General features: G+C 41.1%; 1 protein-coding gene across 5 annotated transcripts in view; it reads right to left on the bottom strand.

Moving 5' to 3' along the window:
* MID1 (midline 1) overlaps window positions 1-21,970 on the bottom strand; it is a 395,248-nt gene that overhangs the window by 50,791 nt on the left and 322,487 nt on the right. For 4 of the 5 annotated variants that reach the window (XM_090063903.1, XM_090063886.1, XM_090063895.1 and 1 more), the window contains one exon: window positions 17,997-18,092. The exons of the other annotated variant lie outside the window; for it this stretch is intronic. In XM_090063903.1, coding sequence (XP_089920029.1) covers window positions 17,997-18,092 — 96 coding nt within the window. The remainder of the gene's footprint in view (window positions 1-17,996; window positions 18,093-21,970) is intronic. 5 annotated transcript variants of the gene reach the window in all.

The raw sequence follows: 21,970 nt of genomic DNA, 5'->3' as shown, positions 1-21,970 counted from the left end.
GAAAAGAGAACGGAGGGAAAAAAAGGAGTGAAATCCTAGCCTACAGCCTACTCTCCCCTGAGGAAAGGCCTGCAACTTCTGCAGATGGGTCTGTAGCATAAGGATTGGACTCTTAAGTCACCTTAGGACCCATTGATGAGCCATGGTAGAGATGATCCTTGAATCAAGGAATTGCCAGTAATGTTCTTTGCGTTTTCGAAAATCTCTGTCTTTATCCTCATATGGATTTGAAACCTTCCATATGGGATTTTGAAATTCTAAATTAATAAAAAGATTATATTTCTCTAATTTTTATTTACTATGACTCATCAAAATGGGCATGTCTACACGAGATGTTTACTGCATAGTTGGTTAATTAACTGCACAGTAAATGTCTTGGCATCTATACATGCACCCTTATTAGGCTGGAGTAAACTAATTTAAATGATAGCAGGATTGGCAGGCTGCCCTGAGGCCCCCACCAGGCAGGGCTGCTCTGGCTCCACATGCTGTGAATGAATAAACTCTGGAGCTTATTGATCCAGAGTTAATTGCTCCCAGGTGCACATTCAAACAGTGCACTTGGGAGTAATAAACTCCAAAGCAACAAGCTCCAGAGTTTATTCATGCATAATTATAGCATGCGTAGATGTACCCAGTATGTATTAAAATAGTCATTATATTAAAATGATTTCATGCATAGTATAACGTACAATTAGACCTAAGCCAGAAGGTATGGCAGAGTGGCACCTTGTAGACTGTTATAATCCATTTTGTTTTTTCTAGTGATGATATGGACTATGTTGAAAAGGGCATCAGAGACAGATTCAAGTACCAGCCGTGGCCCTTCATCAACACAGACCATATTTTCACTGGACAAAACAAAATGGGCTGTGTGTAGATGAAATGAGAGGTGTGTGTGCACAACAGTTTAAAGTGGGCTAAATGCTTTTGCACTACTTTAATGGTGTCAGTATTCGCATGCCTTGGTGGTGTATTGCACATTAATTCCATCTGCTGTATGAAATTTGGCAGTGCCTTAAATGACTTGGGGCTCAGCAAACTAAAACTCCTTCACTTCCCCTACATCCTTGGAGCGAAGCACCGGGCTCTGTGCAGCTCCACAGCTCTGCAGGTAGCCCTGCAAGCAGCCTGACAGCAGCCCAGGAAAGCAGTTCCACCCAAGAAAAGCAGCGAGCTAGATCTTCCCCCCCACATCCACTTTGCCTTGGAACCTGCCTGCCTACCGGAGCTGCATAGGGGCCCAGTGCTTCCCTCTGTGGCTGCATTGCCCCCCGGGACCTCCCAAGCTGAGTGCCTGTGGGTGGGTGCCACCTGGGGGATGCACCTGCCATGGAGGGAAGCACCAGCCCCGCCGGCAGCCCAGGGACCACTCTGCCTGCCAGCAGCTCGCTCTCCCCTCCCTGCCAGAGAGGGTGTGTGCACGACACAGGGGTTTAATCAGCCCTAAATTGAAGCATTGTTTCTTAAAACCCACTGCTTCAATTTAGGGTCCCCATTTCGACTACACACACCCATGGATTATAACATCTGAGGTTCATTCACATGTTTCTTTACTGATGTCATATATGCCATCACCTGCTTACAGTGCCCTTCTGCTGTCCATATCAAACAGATGGGGCAATCCCTACATGAAAGAATAAATGGACACCAATCTGACCACATTTCCAGGAAGACACAGAAGCCTTAGGCATTCCGTAGCCTCCCTGGATATTCCATCACTAACTTCTGAGTAGCTGTTCTTAAAACACAACACTTAAAAACGTACTTAAATGCAAAATTGTGGAACAAGAAATTATCCACAGACTAAACTGTGTTAGATATGGTTCTAAACAGGAACTATTCTTATCCCATTACCTGGGCTATATTTTATAATCTCTATGTCTCTATACTTCTATTCCTTTGTTTATCAGCTTTGCCTCTCCTAGCAATGCCCCTTCTCATTTCCTCTCCTTTTTCCTATCCTTTGTATTTAAATTACTGATTTCTATTTAGAACCCCTGCTCCATGCAGGACCATTCATATCACCTGAAAAAGCAAGCTGCTGCTTATGAAAGTTTATACCTCTCTGAATTAGACTATGAGATGCCACTCTGCAAACCTTCTTCCTGACTTCATTAGGTAACCTGCAAGTGAATCAGAGTAACTCCATGGCAGTCCATGTGGAAACTATGGGTTCGGGTGGGGAAGCTGATTTCTATCTTACCTTGATGAGAACACAAATGAATAGAAGTAATTTCTATTATGCAGAATGAACTTCAGCTCATCCTATTATGTGTGGCCATATCTCTTGTCTTTTTCATTATTTATGGGAACATTTTCTCAGAAGGGAAGATTTAACCCTGAATATTAATATAGTTACAATTATTGTAGTTGCAGACTTGGCTTAAAAAAGAAATAGGTGAATTACTTTCATAAAACAGTTAAGAACACAGTAGATTATTTTTTAATGTTCTTCTTTATGGAAGTAATAATCATCATCAAAGGTAGTTTTCAAAGACTCATAAAGAAGACACCATGCTCTTCCATCACTTTCATGACCAAGCCCATAAAAGTAACCATTTTTCTAAGGCACTTCTTAAAGTTTAGTTTTAGGACTGATTTTTTAAATGTATCCAAACAGAACAATTAGCTAGAGCATAACCAATGTACACAACCCATGAGAAAAATGTGATAGAATAATAGGGGATAATAAATGATTAACCCATTTTCCTGTCATTTCTGTTTGGATTATTAAACTGAATGTGTGCTGCCGGTTCAAACTTCTCTTTTATGTCTGTTTGATATTATGGGATACCCAATCTAGTTGTCTCTGGAACATGAAAGTACAACTCATATTTTATCTAGTCTGAATGCAACACTGATGTTATCTATAATGACAAACTGTGCTTTTGGAAATATGTGATATTAATCAGCTTGCCATCTGAACTTATCACCTACAAATCTTTTATTCTAAATTGGGGTGGGAGAAAGGAACAGTCATCCCCTACTTCAAGTGTGCCAAGGGCTTTGTTTTTGTTTGCATTTCTAGGTCTTATCCACATTTATCTATAACCAGGAGATACGTGTTTAAAGAAAGTTTCAGAGCAGGTTAAAAAAAGGTCAATACATAAATAAGCAGACCTAGTCAGGGTGCCTAACTGTTCCATTGAGTTTGGAAGCAAAGTGACTAATCAACATGATAAAGCTTGTCCTCAATCAGTTTTTCCAACTTAGGAATAAAAAGAAATAAAAAGGTCCAGAAATCTTATGAAAAACATTATTCTCATAAAATTTCTGGAAAAAAAAAAGATACCAGATTGAGTGTTTGAAAGGTTCTTGTGATTACAGAGCAAAATGTATGATTGCACATCTGACAATTTTATGCTCATACCTCTAACCAAAAACCTGTGCCCTATGATAGACTCCAAAAAGGAAATATAGAGTCAAGTCCCTTCTTTGTCTGCAGGACAACCTACATTTGTTATTTCCCAATTGAGACTCCTAACTAGCCTGACCTAGGGTGATCTCTGAGACTGATCATCCTCAGTATCCCCTTGTTGGAATTGTACCACATTCCATACAATCCCTACATAGTTACTGCAACAGATAGCAAGGAGGTAAGCATATTTCTCTAGTCTGTTGGATAGGAAATCCATCTGGGAGGCAAGATGTGTTATTATCGTTCCTGTCCAAATGAGTTTTTCATTATTAACACAAAATGGGAGAGATGGAAAAACTGCCATATTAATACCAACATCTCAAAGAACCATTCTTCTTCAAGTATGTGTCAGTGTTGATTCCACTGTAGTTGACTAGCAAGCAGAATCCTCCCTGGGAATAAGGAGCATCAACTGTAATAGTCAACTAATAGCTGAACTTCTTCACTTCTTCAGACCTACCTGCTGTATCATGGGGGTAATGTTTAAATTTCTTGCTGTAACCTTGAAGATCTAGATACTGGTACATTTCTAAAATAGGCTGAAGGTGCTGCCTGTGTCCCAGTGAAGTGTACTTTCAGATTCAGAGAAAACAGCTCCTCTGCTTTCTGGCAGGAGGTGGATATGCATGATATCAGGGTAATGTGATGAAATGGCTTGGTCTTTTGATGGACCAGATACAGTCATAAAAAGGGGGACTAACTTTAAAAGATTTTTTAATCTTTAGGTAATAGATAAGGCTCCTGATATGTCCAGAATACTTAGCTTCTTTTTCTCCAACATCAAGAGTATGTTTTTTGGAAAAAAACTTGCTAGTTAAATGATCCATTTTGGTTAAATTCTAAAACTAATTCATGAGTGAGTTTCGATATGACGTAGCAGGACATTACCTTCATGAAAGGAAGCATTCTTTTCATGGGGATAACATCTGGGATGTGAATAGTATCCTCAAAGTGTGTGTGGCAAGCTCATAATAAGCCCAATTAGGCCATGGTAACAAGATATAAGGACAAATCTGGCTTATCTGATACTGGAATGTTCAGTGCCATTCCTAGTTACAACCTAGTTCTGTAAACAGAGCTATCTAGGCTCAGAACAGACATTAAAAACTCCTAAGCCTGAATTGATTCAATCTTTGCAGGTTAGTCTAACCTGGCTATGCTAAATCACTTTGTAACTGTATAGACATCTCAGAAATGCCAGCACATGACTGCAATGGCTCAGACTAGTAGCTAGGGGGTGAGGGGTAGAGGAGCCCTTCCTTACCTTGCACAGTATTGAGCTGAGGGGTGTGTGGCCAGGATGCACTGATTAGCCCAGCATCCATGGGTGACTGGTGCCTCCTGATCCTGTGGGGGGTCTCCCAGTGGCTGACTGCCAACTGGGGGGGATCCCCCAGTGACCAGGGCAAACCCGGAAGTGCGGTACCACCACATGCTTGGGGGGGGGGCATGTGTCCCCCTGTTCCCTCCCTATGTGTCACCTATGCCAGCAGGGAATTGATAACAGTGTTTATCACTCCATACTCAGTGTTTATTACTCCAGTAAGAAAACAACAGAGGGACATTACCAGCTACCTGTTGATTCTGCCTGTTGATTCAGCAGGGACCATAGCCAACATGTGGCCTGCTAGCTAATACACAGATACCTCCTCAGCAAGGCAGAGGGGAGAGGGGAATTCCTGCCTAGCAGGTAGTGGTAAGGGGAAGAAGGGGGAGCAGCCAGTCATCTTGCTGGAGCTGCAACCAGGGAGCAGATGGGAGGGCCCAGCTCTGCCGTGAATCAGAGAGCATGCCAGAATGCTTGGGGAGTCTGATTTATCTTAAACCAGCAAGGGGTCTGGGACAGACATTGCATACACTGGTTTGACACAAATCAGTTAAGTCTGATACTACATTAGGTTTCAGGCATTTTCAAACTAGTTTATGTGCACTAAACATCTGTTATGTTACAAGTTTATACCAGTTCCTGATCACTTCAACCAGTTTATATGTAATGTCTGTCCCTAGCCCTAATGTTTCTACCATTTCCTCCACAAAGATCAGGGGAGAAGGTTCTCTCTCTCAAAAAGGTTAGAACATATGTTCTTTTCATAGTTTCATAATTTCATTGTTAGTAGGGTCGGAAGGGACCTGAGCAGATCATCAAGTCTGACCCCCTGCCATGGCAGGAAAGAATATGGGGGTCAAATGACCCCAGCAAGGTAATTGTTTAGCCTTGTCTTAAAGACCTCCAGGGTAGGAGCCAGCACCACTTCGCTTGGAAGTTAGTTCCAGATTCTAGCCACCATGACAGTGAAGTAGCGCCTCCTAATGTCTAATCTGAACTTACCCTCTGCCAGCTTGTGACCATTATTTCTAGTCACTCCTGGTAGTGCTCGGGGGAACAGGGACTCCCCCAGTGCCTGCTGGTCCCCTCTGACTAGTTTGTAACAGGCCATTAGATCCTCCCTCAGCCTCCACAAGAGAAGGCTAAATAACTCATTTTGGAGAACTTTGATGTTATTCTGTGCTCCCAGCAGATATTGCAGCATCTCATGACCCCATGCCTCTCTTAAACATATTCCCCAGATGGACTACTTGTCCTGTAGTACACTGCAGTCTCATCTCTGGTTTTACCAACACAATGTACCATGTGAGTCACAAAAGTACAGTCTGGGTGTATCTACAAAAGCTGCCCACTGTGCAGTTGTTACTGCACAGTCTTTTAGTACTTGCGTAACCAAGTACTAAATGACTGTGCAGTAACTGACATTACTGCACAGTAACCTCCTGGCATAGTTGCCAAGTAATGCTTACTGTGCAGTAGCTTGTTATTACTGTGCAGTAGCTTATTCCTACTATGCAGTAACATCACATCACAGTTCATGCCCAGTGATGCTACTGCACAGTAGTAACAAGCTACTGTGCAGTAGTGACTATCCACTGCACAGTAACTGTCTCATGGAGATGTGGTCACTATCATGCAAAGGGAGTAAAGATTTAGATCCCTACTCTGGGCCTTGTCATCTTTCATCATGAGTTTTCTGTTTTCCTGATTTTTCTCTTCTCATCTCTTACTGCTCCAGTTTCTTCAAAATAGTGGTGCAAAAGTAATCTTTCTACTGCTCTAGCTATGTCACTACATGTTTTTCAGTTCCTTTACCAGCTTCCTTTGTCCTTGAATTAAAGCTGCTTGCCCTTAGTCTGATGCCCTCTATAATCTCACTCCTACTTTACTTTGTAAACTTTTTTTCTCTCTTTCTCTCTCACTCTCTCCCAGAAATGACTTGCACTTGTATGATGGCAAATAATCACGTCCACCTCAGGCTACATTATCGAATGCCATGTAATGACTGATGAAGCCTGTATATTATTTGTTCATTTTTCTGACTCGGCTGGATATTATGCAAATATATTCAGTATATGTAAACAACATCCAGAATAGATTGTTTTTTCAAACTGCACATATCAGGGATCAGATCAGAAAGAAGGGCTCTTTGCCAAAGTTCTGATCATGGGATCTTTAAACAGGATTTCCTTCTAGCTATAGCCTCCTCTGTTTCCGTGATCACCTGAGTCAAATGGTCTCAAGTGTCAGTGTGTGAATAAGAATTAAAAGGAACTGGCATCTTTCCAGGTAATGAAAATAGAGCATGCATTATTTTTTATTGCTGAGAACAAAGCCTTTTTATTGTTTAATAGAGTCCTCAGGGGAACACTCTGCCAGCATAGTTCTAACTTTTTCCAAACCATAAACAAGGAATATTCTATGTCCTTCATAGAATCTTTGTCCATAGAAGGAAGATTCTCTGTCCTTCATAGAATTTCACAGAAAACAGTAACATATTTTGATGATGAGAGAGAGAGCTTGAAGAAGCTCTTCATTTAAATAGCTGAAGTCTGATGAACAGACAAGATTCTTGGTGTAAGTGTGATATCTTTTATTACACCAACTAAATAGTTGGAAAAAATGTTCTTCGCAAGCTTTCAGTCATTGGAGAGGGTCTGGTGTTGATTTGGGTGCTCTTCTGCATAGATTAGAAGCCAATATGCAAAAATCCAGGTCTGAAAATGCAAGTACATGGTAGACAATGGGTGGAGGGGGATGGGGCAGGGGGATGTTGACCTGGTGAAAGAATGTAGCTCATCAACTGTACAGAGGTCGAAACCAAACAACAACTGCATACCAGAATGAATGCACACCGAAAATCTATCAAAGAAGAATATCCAGTTACCTGTGGTTGTATACTTTTCACAAGATAACCACTCTCTCTCTGATCACTCATTTCTAATCCTCAAAGGAAATTTACAAAACAACTTTTGTAGACAAACCTATGAACTTCACTTTATAAATCTACTAGATACAAAAAAATCACAGACTAAATATAGACGTTGGATTTATGGCACATTATAAGATGCCTGCCATGTGAGAGCCCCAGGTAAACTCTCCACAGTTGACTAGCTGCATTTTTTCACCAGGTCAACATTCCCTTCCCCTCCCCTCCCCCAAGCTATTGAATACCATTCATCTGCATTTTCACAGATCTGCATTTTTTCATACTGGCTTCTAATCTACCCAGGCAACCACTGAAACCAACAGCGGACTCTCTCCTGTGCCTGAAGAAGGGTGTTTATGCCCAAAAGCTTGCAAAGAACAATTTAGCTGGTCTAATAAAAAAGATATCACATTTACCCAAAGAACCTTGTCTGCCTATGCCCTTAAATCAACACGGCTACAACCAACAACCCTGAAGTCTGATGACATATTAGAATTTTCATTATATAATACAATCTCTTTTTCTACATTTTATATTGACTTTGTTCTTCCCATTTTCAATTTCCATCCAGCACTTTGTAAGACAGGACACATGAAAAGAATTTACTAGATTTCCACAGTTGCTATCATATTTGCTCCTATTTCTTTTGCTCTCTTATTGTTAAACTAATTTAGAGATGTGTCTGATCTGTGTTTTTGTGGTGTTATCTGTGCAGTCAGAAATGAAGGCCTTTCATTATCCCTCCTGGTTTTCAGGAGTTTATATAACATGGTCATGAAAACCACACTTTGACATATACACAGAATCACTTCTGTCTGGTAACTTGTATGCTGAGATTCAGCCCGCAGCAAATTTTTATAGCTGAGTTAGAAACCAAAAATTTCCATTATAAACAGAAAACAATGGACACAGCACTATCTGGGTTACACAAATATGCAGAAATGTCTTTTCTCCCCTTATCAAGCCAAAGGCTGATTTTAACTGGTAAAATACGAAATTTTGTAGTCATATCCATAAAATTTTCAATTGTATTTAATGGACTGAAAAAATGGCTGAGATGCAGACATTCTGAAGTGTCTACAGGCAATATGAATTTCCTGCCTGTCCCCTCCCCCCCACCCCCAGCTACATGTTCCCAATTTTTCTCCTGTTGAATTCAAATGATCTCATGGCATAGCAGATGAGAACATTTCCATATTTCTGACTAAGTTACAGATATTTTCTCATATTTTTTCCAAAAATAATAAGAGAGATCTAGAAAAAAATTAAGAATTTAAAAACAAAACCCCCAAACAACTCAAACTCATTGGCACATTGACCTCAGTGTTCCTGTTTGCTTTTTTGATCCACTTAAAGTCACAGTATTAGAAAGAAGATACCTGGTCTAAGGTAAATATATGCACTGATAGCATCAACATGAAATGTGACATTTCCTTGGGAACTATCATAAGGAGAAAGCCGATTGTGTTTAGTTGTAGATGGTTGCTTACGTGAAAAAAGAACGGTTCCAAAAATCAAGGGAAGAAAGCGAAAGTTTAAGATGCTAAATTTTCTGCAATTCTTATATGGGATGGGCAAATCTAAAGTATTTTGGATTTTAAAAAATGCATAGAGATAATCAAATCAGAATTCAGATCCTCTAACATCATAACTTTATTTCACCTCCCACATAACCCAGCAGAGTCTATCTGAGCTCTCATCTCTTACAAATGAGTAGCAGGAATATAAAGGAGTACAAGAGCTCATGGGATCTGATTTAGGTTTAGGTGGTTTACTAACCCTAAACTGGGAGAAGAGCATGTAGACATTCACTGCTTGCTGGGAGAAGCACAGACAACCCAACTCGGGGGCAGGCAGGGAGAGGCTGAAAAGACTGCTGTGGGGAGGGGGGGCAGGTTGTTTTGTGGCTTGGTGAATCCAGGAAGGTTGGTGGGTCCACAGGAGGAGGTTGCCTGGTTGTGGGGAGAGGTAGTTGAGGGGCTAAACATAGCTCAACATAGCTCAAGCGGGTAAGAATAGCACAGTCCTAGAGCTGTGGCAAGTGGCTGGGCTTTCCAATCCCCATGGCTGTACTGTGAACATATATAGGCATTTAGTAGGCCAGGTTAACTTGTTTTAGATTGGTTACCCCATGCTGATCTCAGGTTAATTCACTTCTGAGACGAACTAGTTTTAGGCTAGGCATGGCAGTTTTAGGGTGACCTAAGCCCTTTGAATGCCTGCAAGCCTGGCTATTTAGGTAGACCTAACATTAGTTAGGTCAATCTAGATCTAACACATATTTTGTAACCAAAGATTGCACAACAAGTGGTTGGCCCTCCTCTTTATGTTCTGGAGAAGGACACGTGCTTGGCCTTTATCAAGAATATAGTAATCTCACATCCTCAAGTTTCAGGCTGAGCAGGGTCTCTGGAATGCAGACTCTCCTGGACTGTCAATCCTATGTGATGTAACACCACAAATGTCATTATACCAAGAAGAAAAGTAGCTATATTGTACACATGCTAATCCTAACTATGCCGTATTTTTTTTGATGAACTTGTATAAGATTAGTATGCATTGCAGTATAGCATAATTCTGATGGGCCAAAAACTGAAACTGTTGCTTAATACCCCAACAGGACTTGAGTGAGAATCTGCGGTATGGGTCTAGATTATTAGTAGCAGTCATCTACAAGTATATAACATGACGCCTGCTCCAGATCCAAAACTAAGCACCTGTTTTCCAGATATGCAGATACCTGTGTGCTGCTGCTGATCCATGTACTCTATTAGCTTCCTGCTAAATAGCTGTATTGGGGAAAACTCCACATGACAGTTTAAACAAAAGCTGTGGTTATTTTTGCTATTTTAAGTACGTGCTTTTCCAGTGACTAATGAGTTAGGAAAATGGAATATTTATTTTTTTAAAGTGTTCATTAGACCTCATTATTTAAAATAACTTGTTGAAGCAACTGTATTTTGTTGTACATAGCAGCTTCTAGACCACATCACATAACAACCTCGGGACCAATCTAACCATTTGCTCTAGGCCAGTGGTCCCCAACAGATCAATCCCAATCGACCAGTCAATCAGAGAGCTTTTTTTAGTTGATCCTGGGCTGGTGGGGCTGGGCACATGTGCACATGCGTGCAAACCCCCAAACCCCCCAGCTTAGCACGTCAGTCTGGGGGAGGAAACTGGTAGCGGCCAAATTGAGGCCCCCATGGTGAGGGAGGCTGCAACCACCTGAAAGGAGCAGGGGAAGGTAAGTGGGGCCCCAGCCCACCTGTGCGGTAGGAGGACTGGGGCCCAGGGGGTCAGAGGGCTCCCACTACTGGGTGCACCTCAGTGGAAACCATGGGGGCATGTGTCCTCCCATCTGAGCATGGGGTGGAGGCAGCAAGGGAAGGCAGGAGGAGGCAGAGGTGGTTGCTGCTATGCCTCAAGCCCTGGTGCACCTGGCCACATGTGGGTAGAGCTGAACCCAGTGGCACCTGTGGCACCTGGCCACTCCTGGACCAGCTGTAGTGGGACTTGGGGCACAAAGCCCAGCCCACAATGGCAGCCGCTTCCACCAACATGGGGCAGTGCGGGCGGCTGCAGCAGTGGTGAGAGTTGAAGTGGGGCTAGAACAAAGGCAAGCCCTGCAGCCAGGGTGGGATGGAGCCATTAACAGCTCATCTGGTGGGCATGGAGATGGGGGGCATGCACCCTGGGAGGGCACGGGGGATGTGTGCCCCTGGAACTGCACATGGGGTGAGCTGTAGCTATGGGTTGGGGCAAGGCTCTTCCTGGTGGGGTGGCTGGCTCACCAGGAAGAGCCCAGACCACAGCAGCAGCAGCAGCACTGGGAGAGGGGCTACAGGGGGAGGGGAGCTACAGCCACGTGAAAATTTGCTGTAGTCCCCCCTGCAAACTCTCCTCCCAGTGCTGCCACTTCTCACCCCAAGCACTTCACAGCCCAGCCTCCACCAGGAATACCCTGGCACAGCCAAGGTATGGGGGCCATGTGCTCAGGATCTGCACTGGGTGGGGCAGCTGCCACTGTGGGCTGGGGCTGGCAGGCTGTGCCCAGCTGTATCTCGCTCAGGTTGGGCAGTGGCAGCGCTAGAAGGGAGGGTTGGGGGAGCTACAGCTGCCACACAGCCCTACTCCTAATGCCTCTGCTGGCTGGGCTCTTCCTGGTGGGGGGGGCTGTCCCACCAGGAAGAGCCCACCCCAGCCCAAAGCTGCAGCTGATCCTGGCTTGCCCTGCATGCAGATCTGGGGGCACGTGCCCCTTGTGCCCTCTTGGAGTGCATGTCTTTCCCTCTCATATCCCCCAGATGAGCTGCTTATGGCTCTGTCCCGCTCTGCCTCAGCTGCAGGGCCTGCTACTGCTCCAGCCCCATTCCCTCACTTACTGCTGGTGGTGGGGGATGCAGATCAAGGCCCCATCAGTGAGGGAGTAAGTAGGTCTAGCGCTGGGGCCTCGATCTTCCTTGCCCCTTCCCCCAGACTTACCTGCTGGGGTGGTGCGCCCCCAAATATTTTTTTCCTCTCTGCTTTGATCTGCCCCCCGCCACCTTCCCTCCCCACAGACTTACCTGCTGGGGTGGGGGTGTAGATCTTGGGTTGCTTTTAAATTCCAAAAGTGATCTCCTACTTAAAAAGGTTGCTCTAGCCTGTAACTTAGGTGAGAGAATGGGACTGTCTTTCTCAAGTGGAGCATCTTTGGGGCAGACAGCAGAACATAACAGTATGAAGGCAGCAGTCTCACAGCCATTCACAATTGGGTGAACCATCTGGGACAGAATACCCAAAGGTGAGTGTTTATGCCAACTTCCATTCTATTCTGAAAAGTGAAGCAAATCTTTCATGACAGCCCTTGAGTTTCCTGTAAGGATGATGAAGAACAAATGGGAGAGAACAAGATCTGTGGGGTAGAGTTGGGGGGGGTCAGTGATAGTGGTAAGAGAGGGGGAAATGAAGACTTTTTTGTTTTGAAGGTGGAAATGACTCAGAAGATTGAGTGAAACCAGATATAAATCAATGTCTTGCTGTGCGTGTTTGTAACTAAACAACCTTTCCCAAAGGATTAAGAGCAAGAAAATATTGAAGACCATAGATGTAATTTACAGTTATAGTTCCAAACCTTATGTTTAAAAGTTAAACACTAGCATAAGTATTTACAAAATTATCAAAAACATTATTTTGGCTAGCCCACTCCAAAATCTATGTATAGAGAATACTTAGACATGCCATCTAACCTCTTTTTGAATATAAATTCTGTTTATTTTATACACGAGTATTCTTGTTGAAATAATGGGGATTATACATATAAATGACGAGGGAAATAATCCTGTTTAAAAGGTCCAAGAAAATCATAGGATGAGAAGGATTTAGCCCTTGCTATTGTTAAAATGTGTGTTCTTCTGTCATGAGGGGTTCAATGTTAATAATGTGCCAGAGGTGAAATCAGTTTCTGGGGAGCTATTAACAGTTAACTTTGTTCATGAGAAGCAGAACCAGTGGCAGTATCACAATACTCAGATTTGCCAATAGCATTCCACTGGGTAATAAAAGCAGACAAACTATAAAATATTTACAACGTGGTACCACCATTAAATGAGGTTATTTTTACAGAAGTCACATGAACCATTTTTATTTTTCAAGACCATCAGTTCTTCCTACATACCATAAACTGAAATGCAAAACAGACAAACCACACCATTCTTTTTAAATGTATTGCAATATTTTTCTTGTAATGCTCAAGTTACTTTCTTCTGATGATGACAAATGCTTTGTCAGAACATTAAGCTATGTTTCTGTTTTTAATATGAAAATTAGCTTAATGTATTTTGTAGCTTGTGTAAATCTTAAAAATTTGAAACCAAAGGGAAAAGGATCTTGCTTGCTTCTTCAAAATTTGAATCTATATACATGTAAAGAACCTGAGGATGCAAAATTCTTATCGTACTTAAATTAACTGTAATAAAAAAGATGCTAAAGCAACATTAAAGCTCCATAATGAAAACCACATGAAAATTAGAAAATACTGAATTCAGTATGTAACAGCAACTCATACAATACTTTGGCTATGCTCCTCTCATTTTCCAGCACTGTGGACACATCTATACGTGCACTTTACTCTAAAGTTGATTAATTAGCTCAGCAGTAAAGCATCACTGGCTACATGTGCACCCGTATTAGGGTGCAGTAAATGAATTAACTCCAATGTAGGATAGTACTGTACATGCATTGATATGCACATGGAAACAGTGACTGGGGCTAGCTGGGGCATGAGGGTGCTACCGTGTGGGAGGTGCCTGATGGCAAGCCCCACACTAGAGTACCCTCGTGCCCCAGCAAGCCCCTCTGCATGCAGTACAGTCAGCAAGGGTGGAGCAGCCCCCAGACTGGCAGGCTGATTTTTCCCCTCCTTCCTCTGAGTTTCCCTGCCAGTTGGGGCTGCTTTGCCCCAGCTCAATGTGCTGTGGTCCTGGGCGCACATCTAAATGCTGAGCCTGGAAGCAAAGTGCACCAGAGATTATTGCTACATGCTAATTGCACATGCACCCAGTTAGTAATAAATAAAACCTAAAGCAATGGAACAGAAAACACTATAGACTCATTCCTGTGACAATTTACTGTACATGCTTAACTGTAAGAATGCAAATTGTTCATGATAAAAATATGCAAAAGTAGTATGGTAATGGAACTCTTAATGTTTCACTTTCCTGACTTCTTGAACTTTTAATTAATGTTGTGTTAGTATAATATTTGTTTTATTTGATTTCCAATGTTAATAAGAATGATACAAAAGCTATACAAGGTTAATATTGGATAGAGGTCTCAGCTTCCCCAAAATTAGGAGGTATTCACATCTAAAGTTTCATTTTGGTCCTGGCAAACAGAGTTTTAAAGTTTAGAGTCAGATCTAAACCTTTCAGGGTTGAGTTTTGGACTCATCTCTACATATTGAGTTAATTTAAATGCTAATTAGACTAATTAGATGAATGAGATATGGAATGAATGCATTTCCAACTCTCCAGCTACTGCTTTATGTCTGGAGAGAACTGTAAGATTAACTTCAAGGGGCAACCATACATCTGTTTATGCTGAAATATGTTACCATTTTTACATATAAAAGCTTAGAATGTGCAGTATATTATAAAAGGTAGAAGAAGCTGGAAAGCAGTTCTAAAATTACAGGGTTTACCTACATGCTATTTACAAGTTCCCTGGTAGAGAAGCGCCCTTGTGCTACCTTAATCCCTTTTAGTATGGGGGTCTTGCTATCAGAGTTGCTTGGGTGCAGGAGCATGACACATAGCCTTTGTTTCTCAATAACTACTAAGGTAGTTCTGACTCTGCTTCTCCAGGCTTAAAGGTCCCAGGCCTACATGTAGATAGACTCTCATATTTGCACAAAACCCCACTAAAGTCAATGGAGCTATGCAAAATATGCCTATGAGCGCATGAAAAAGAGAGTGGCAGTTCAGGGTATCAATATTTAGAGTGCAAGAGAATTAACTACCATAGTAGATACGAAGGTCCAAGTCCACAAGGTATTTAAGCACATGCTCAACTGTAAGCAGATGAGTTTGGGCTTACTCAATAGGAAAAAACATTCAATGATATTAATTAGAGTCTGTAAGTCCTCATTTACTTATTAAAAAGGAAAGAAAAAAATTCTATGGAAACCTGGAATTTTATATGGAGGAAAGCAACAGGGTTCTATAGATGGTATTCTAAAACCTACAACATTTAATAAAGAACACATCTCCATAGACTTTAGAAACTATCTTATGGACTCCTACATCAGAGCTAATTTTCCATTAAATTCTAATAATTATTTTAAAAATTCTATAGTAAAGCTATTCTTTTCAATGAAATGTCATAGGACTTTTCTCTAGGGCAATATTGGTGAAAAAAACTGATTTCCCTTAGCAATATATATGCAAAAAATGTTACAAATCTCAATATTGTGAAAACTTTCTGCACACCAGTATTAACATTTAATATTGTCTGTCTGTCGGGCATCTGTAAAATGATGTTAATGAATAACACAGGGTTGCCCTAGGGATTGCAATGTAGTTTAAAGCTAAATGTCCTTGTATAAAAGATTATAACAGTGCTATAATATGATAGAATACTTTTTACTACAGGAAAGACAGGTTTTACTTTTCCTGTTAAATCAAACAGACTTTTAGTACACCAAAACTATTTTAAATGCAAAATCTTAATTGCAAAGGTCTCTTCTCTATGATGGAATATAACCATGTGAAGATTGTTTCATCATAAATCGGGATTATTTGCTGTGTCTTTGCCTCTTATTATAACAACTCTCTTGTCTTTTCCTAAAGTATATTTGCCACTTATGAAAACTGCTAGATTGAATTCAAACTTCTTCAATTTTTCCACTGATAGGCATGCATGAGCAGTTCTTCTAACCATTCATTACTGTTCCAGTATGCCTCAATCAAAAGCTGAAGGCACTACATTGTGATATGACAGAGATATTTTTTTCATGACGTTCCTAAAACAAGTTGGAAGGAAGGAACATGGATGATGAAGATAGCTTCAAGTATGTGCTATCTCTTATATATCAAGTATACTTATGGGACTATGCCTAAGGGCACTAATTAGTTTTTCAGTAAGGTTGCTCAGAGCACTAGACTCAATTTTAGGAAATCTGGGGTCAAATCCCTGCTTTTCCACAGACTTCCATAGATGTCCTATCCTAGACAATTCAAAAATATTGAAATACTAGTGAAAAAAAAAGATTTTGGGGTAAATACCTAAATACACTTAAATTCCAGTGGTTTTCCACTGTGGGTCAGATCCTTAAAATCTCTCCTCCATTCTCCATCTGTAAAATGGAGACAACATAATTTCCTAACCTCAAGGGGGTGTTGAGAGGATAAATACATTAAAGATGATGACATGTTCAGACACTGTGGTAATGAAGAACATATAAAAATGCAACAGATAGATAATATCAGGGCGATGCTGTAGCTGTCATGGTCCAGGAGACACCTGAGTAGCAAAGATTTTTGTGGGTGTGATTTTTGAGATATGGGTGAACACATTTTATTCGATCAACTGTACAGCTGGGGGGATATAGACAAACTTTTAGGTATTAAATACTTTTCCTCAGGTCTCACTGAAAGAACCAATGCTCTTTTGGGAGCAGCCAATGGGGAAAAGCCTGGGATGGTGCAGGCAGACCTCCTTAATCAGAGATCCTGCCAGGGCCTGGCCATGCCCCCCTCACGCCAGCACTATGCAAGGGAAGGGAAGGCTGCTCTAGGCTCCACGCCCCCCTCCGGCTTCTAGCTTGAGTAACTGCAGGCATTTGTCTGAATTTCCTCAGTCCAGAGAGAGTGTCTGTCCAGTTACAAACCAGTTCAGCCTAGCCAGCTTAGATTAACCTGGAAAGATTTAATCAATTCAGGCTCAGGCTTTTTGAACGTCTGTTCCTAGCTGGACAAACTCTGTAGTTGGTCGTGTGGGATATAAACAAACTTTTGGACACGAAGTACCTTTACTTGGGTCTCTCACTGAACGAGAGAGACAGAGACAAAAACAGAGATGGTATAGTGAGGTCTTATGCTTCATGGACAGATAGACAATTTGTAGTGAATGTGGAGAACTCTTAGGCCATGTCCCCATGAGCAGGGGCATGCAGTTGCCATGGAGAAAAAGTAGCAATACAAATTCATGCCCCTGCTTTTTGTTTTGGTACATACCCCTGCACACAGGGTTAGCCCAGTGAAAAATATTCTGGGTGGGGTAGGAGAGGCTGGGTCAGCACCTAGAGGCCCTCTGGGGCTACAGCAATGGTGATCCAGGTGTGTGGAGCCTGACCAGCAGCTTGAGTGTGGATCTGGCTGGCCAGGCTCCAGTTTCAGGTGGTGTACACTGCTGCCATGTGCAACACCCCACATTTTTTTCCGCATGCTTTTTTCTGATAGTGGGACGTCCAAATATCTAAATTTGGCAACACAAGAACCAAATCACGTGCACAAAGTGCATTTTGTGGCATTTCAAAACACACATATATGTTCATGTGCACATGGCCTTTGGTTTTTCTCTACAGAGGTTTGTAGAGAAGGACAGGAGCAACACAAGACCATTTTTGTCAGGAAAGAAATCCCACCATTTTTGCCAGGAAAAAAGCCCACCAAATTTGATAGTTTGTCACCCTTTTGGTTTTGCTTTACATTCATTTTCATTTGTTCCAAAATGATCTACTTGGAGCCCTAAAAGCTAAAAGATTTCTGAAATGAATAGGTACTGTTTATACATCAATATTTCAGGTTAAAATGTTCCAAGCATAGCTCAATACTCACTTCCACATGCTGGCAGGTTTGAATGAGTTTAGCCAGAAGCGTTTCTAGTTCCGTATTCCTCTTAATAAGGTTGGTGAGGTTACTTTCCAAATTTTGCTGTTAACAAATAAGAAGAAAGAACACTTAAGTATTCTGCAGAATCTAGGACTGTAAGGAAGTACATGAAAAATGTACTTTTGGGATTTGATTTTCCTAAATTAGTAGGTATGTAAATGTAAGTATCATATGAACATGCACTGCCTGGGCATGCATACACTAACATAACTACTAGAGGTCTACCAAGAAACTAGCCTCATGTACAGAGTTGGGGGCAGCTGGGCGGGGGGAAAGGGAAGGAAGGAGAGGTGCAAAAACAGCAGTGCCTGTGTTGCTGGCCTGATTGTGGCAGCTACCCCATATGTCACCATCACTGCCCAAGGTACAGATCTGCCAAGTTATGATTTTCTATGCTTACAGTAAAGTGAAAAAAGTTGGACTACATTTCTTGACAAACAGTAAATATGCTAAGAAATGGAGTTTTAGGGTATCCATGTTAGAGGCTGAATTCATTTAATATTTCCATCCAAAACATGGGGAGAAATTAAAAAAATTATGAAACATTTAATTTCAAAATATTTAAAAAGTAAAGCATCATTTCAGATATTTAAAATATTTCAAAACTAATCTTTTAATTGTTCATATTAATATAGCAATTTTAAAAGGAAAATAGTTAACAAGAGGTATATCACCTCAAAATAAAATATTTATTTTGGGTTGAATGTAGAATTATAGATTGACCCAACATTATTTTTATTTATTTTTCCCGTTTCCATGAAACAAACAAAATTGGTTTTGGTTTGATCTGAACTAAATCCTCCACTATCCTGCCACCCTCTTGAGTTTCAGTTATCTTAAAAACCTCTTAGTTTTTTAGCTTTGGAATGTGTGTATGTTGGAGTATGTTTCCACATATCTGGTAGAACTTTTTCAGATTAGGCATTTAGGCATATGCTTCTTAAAATTTTACTGCAAACCAGAGGGTTTTTATTTTTTTACTATAAGTATTTGATACCAGCTAAACACAAAGATTCAGTACAGCATATTTCACATTCATTTTAAACAAAAAAACTCATAAATTTGAAAATGAATTATCATCCCTTACTTTTCCACTTGGTTTTTAGGAAAATAGTATTGGATGCTTTATAAAAATCGAAATATGAAATACACAATATGATCCTGTGAAAATCACTGATTGTGGCTCTGTTAACATATTGATTGCAGAATTGAGTTTTACCAATGGAGGATGTATTATTTAAAGTCTTTGCTCCTGGAAGCAAGTGAGTATTAGGGAGTCCTAGATTTTTTTACTATAAAGGCAAATGATGTTTCTCACTGCCCTGGTTGTGGAGAAATCTATGCCTCACTGTCTAAAGGCTCAAATAACAGAAAATAAAAATTAATTCATATTTATTTTAAATTGCATAATTTCTGTGGACCTGACTATTTAGGATGATGTCCAACTATTTTGGATCAGTAATATGGAGTCCTGTTTTAATTTTGCACAAGATCCTTTTTGAGACCCTTTCATACATTTATTTTCCTCCACCCTTTTGATAACTATGTAATTATTCATGATTTTTCAAAATGAACTGTGCATGATAGTCAATAGCTATTTTCCTGTACACTTTAGTATGTTGATTGTCAACAGTTATGTTCAGATTCTTTAAGAATTTGCTTATCTGCTTTTTATCAAGTTTATATATAATAGATCATTTTAACATGGGTTTTGGATCTGGCCCTTACTAAAAAAAAAAAAGATATATATGTATATATTTATAGGGTCCCTTATTTATTAAGAAGCCAATGCAGCTTTGATGAGATTTGAATTGGCCCTTACTTGTATATCTTGTAAACCCTCATGCACACAAATCGCTTTACACACCTAAATCTCATTAGACTGGGACTGGTTATATGAATAAAGTTACTCACCTATTTAAATATTTGCAATATCATTCCCTTTCTTAATATGAATAAGAAACTGTCCTTCTCTCCTTTCTAATTCTATTTTATTCGGCAAGCAGTCCCAGTGAAAAGAATGATAAAGTGCAAAGTCAGAATTGGGTGCTGTCTTTTCTCTTATTGATGGGAATACAGGATCTCAGGCTGCTTGTACACTCAATGGTGGGGTTTAATTCAGTTTAGTTCTCCCTAAATTGAAACAGTGGATTTTTAAAAATACTGCTTCAATTTAAGGAGAATTAAACTGAACTAAGGCCCCATGATGTGTACACAAGGGTGGAGGCCTGATTCTTGCCTGCCTCTTCGGTGGCGGGGGGGGGACGGGGACGGGGATGAGCTGCTGGCAGGCCAAGCGGTCCCTGAGCTGTGCGGGGCGGGGGGCGGTGACACCCACCCACTGGCACCCAGCCTGGTCAGTCCCAGGGGGCACCACAGCCATGGAGGGAAGCACTGCCCCCCACAAAGCTGAGGAGGGAAGCACCATGCCCCCTGCATAGGTTGGGCAGGTAGGCAGGCTCCAGGGAGAAAAAAAAGAAAGATCAGTCTCTCCGCTTTTTTTTCTTGTTCTTCAGTGGAGCCTGCCTGCATGTACTGCCACTGGTTCCCACAGCCCCTGAGCTGTGCGGGGCTCGTGAAGCCCTGAGCACATTGGTTTCCAGTGCCCTGTGCACTCCTGTACCTCGGATGTGTTTTATCTTGCTATCTACCAAAATCATTTAAAGCAGAATACACTGCTGAGAATGCAAACAGCAACGCCATTAAAATCGAATACGCTGCTGAACGTGCATACAGCGATGCCATTAAAGCAGTGCAAAAGGGCATTTAAGCCACTTTAAAGGCCAATTTTGTGGTGTGTACAAAGGCCTCAGATGTCAGAATCATTAATTTCATCCTTGCTCCTCTTTATTAATTAACTTCAGTGAACTCTTTTTTCTCCATCATGTCTACTTTTCCCCTGATATATTTGTTATATACCCCTTGGCTAACATTAATTCATTTGACTGTTTTCCCCCTGCCCTTATCTTCTTGGTGCTTTGTTTTCCTTTGTGTTGACACTACCTTCTTTTTCCATATTGTTTTTGTAAAGCTCAGATCTTAAAGCACTCCTTCTGTATCCATGCTGTCTTGCTGTTTCTGATTCACTCTTGTATGTTGCTAAAAGTACATAAAGGTCAAGTGTATTTCACTGCTGAACCATACATAATGCAATATTTAGAAGCAACCTTATTACCAAAAATGATGCGAAAAACACTGATGGACCACTCAACTGTTGTATAATCACAGACAATACAAGATTTCCATAGTCCTACGTATACAGCTCCTCCAAGTGGTTTGATGAGGCATACAAGGCCGATTATTCTGGCTTTCTGCTGTGACCCATGAAAGTTGCAGATATCATGATATGGCTATGAAAATACCTTCTGCAGCTCTATCCCTGGGGAATCTTTAGCAATCCATTAAAAAAGTGCACCTGGAAATGTAAATTCTACATGGCAAGCCCACTCAAAGGTCATTATTTGACACAGCTGACACTCACACTTTGGGCATATGTATGATTAAGAGAAATGTTCACCAAGCTGGCATATTTTTAAAAATCTTAGTAGCCTGCAAGAGCATGACATTCAGGCCACAACCATTTAAATAGCCGGTATTTTTCTGTGGTTTACACAGAAACTTACCTAAGCTATTGCAATTCCTGGCTAAAAGTATACTAACCTATTTTGTGGGGTAAGGTGTGTGGTGGCAGGCATGAGTTCAAGCTCTACCCTGGATTTGTGGCAAAGGCCACCTCTGGTCAACTCAGCAGTAAATTTTTTTTTAGTCTAGGGAGGCAAAGCTCATTAGAGACATTGCTAGCCACGTCATTCCCTGTGTTCCATTGTCTACAGACACTGACACATCCTAATTGCACTGGCACTGCTGGCTTAGAAAGACCTTAGATCTTGTATTGGAGAGTGACTTTCCTATTCAGTCAA

Source organism: Crocodylus siamensis, chromosome 1 (genome assembly GCF_052110815.1).
Source record: "Crocodylus siamensis isolate JL-2025a chromosome 1, ASM5211081v1, whole genome shotgun sequence".
In the NCBI taxonomy this organism is placed as follows: domain Eukaryota; kingdom Metazoa; phylum Chordata; order Crocodylia; family Crocodylidae; genus Crocodylus; species Crocodylus siamensis.
Note: the sequence above shows the minus strand (reverse complement) of the source record. Positions and strands in the feature narration are given on the sequence as shown.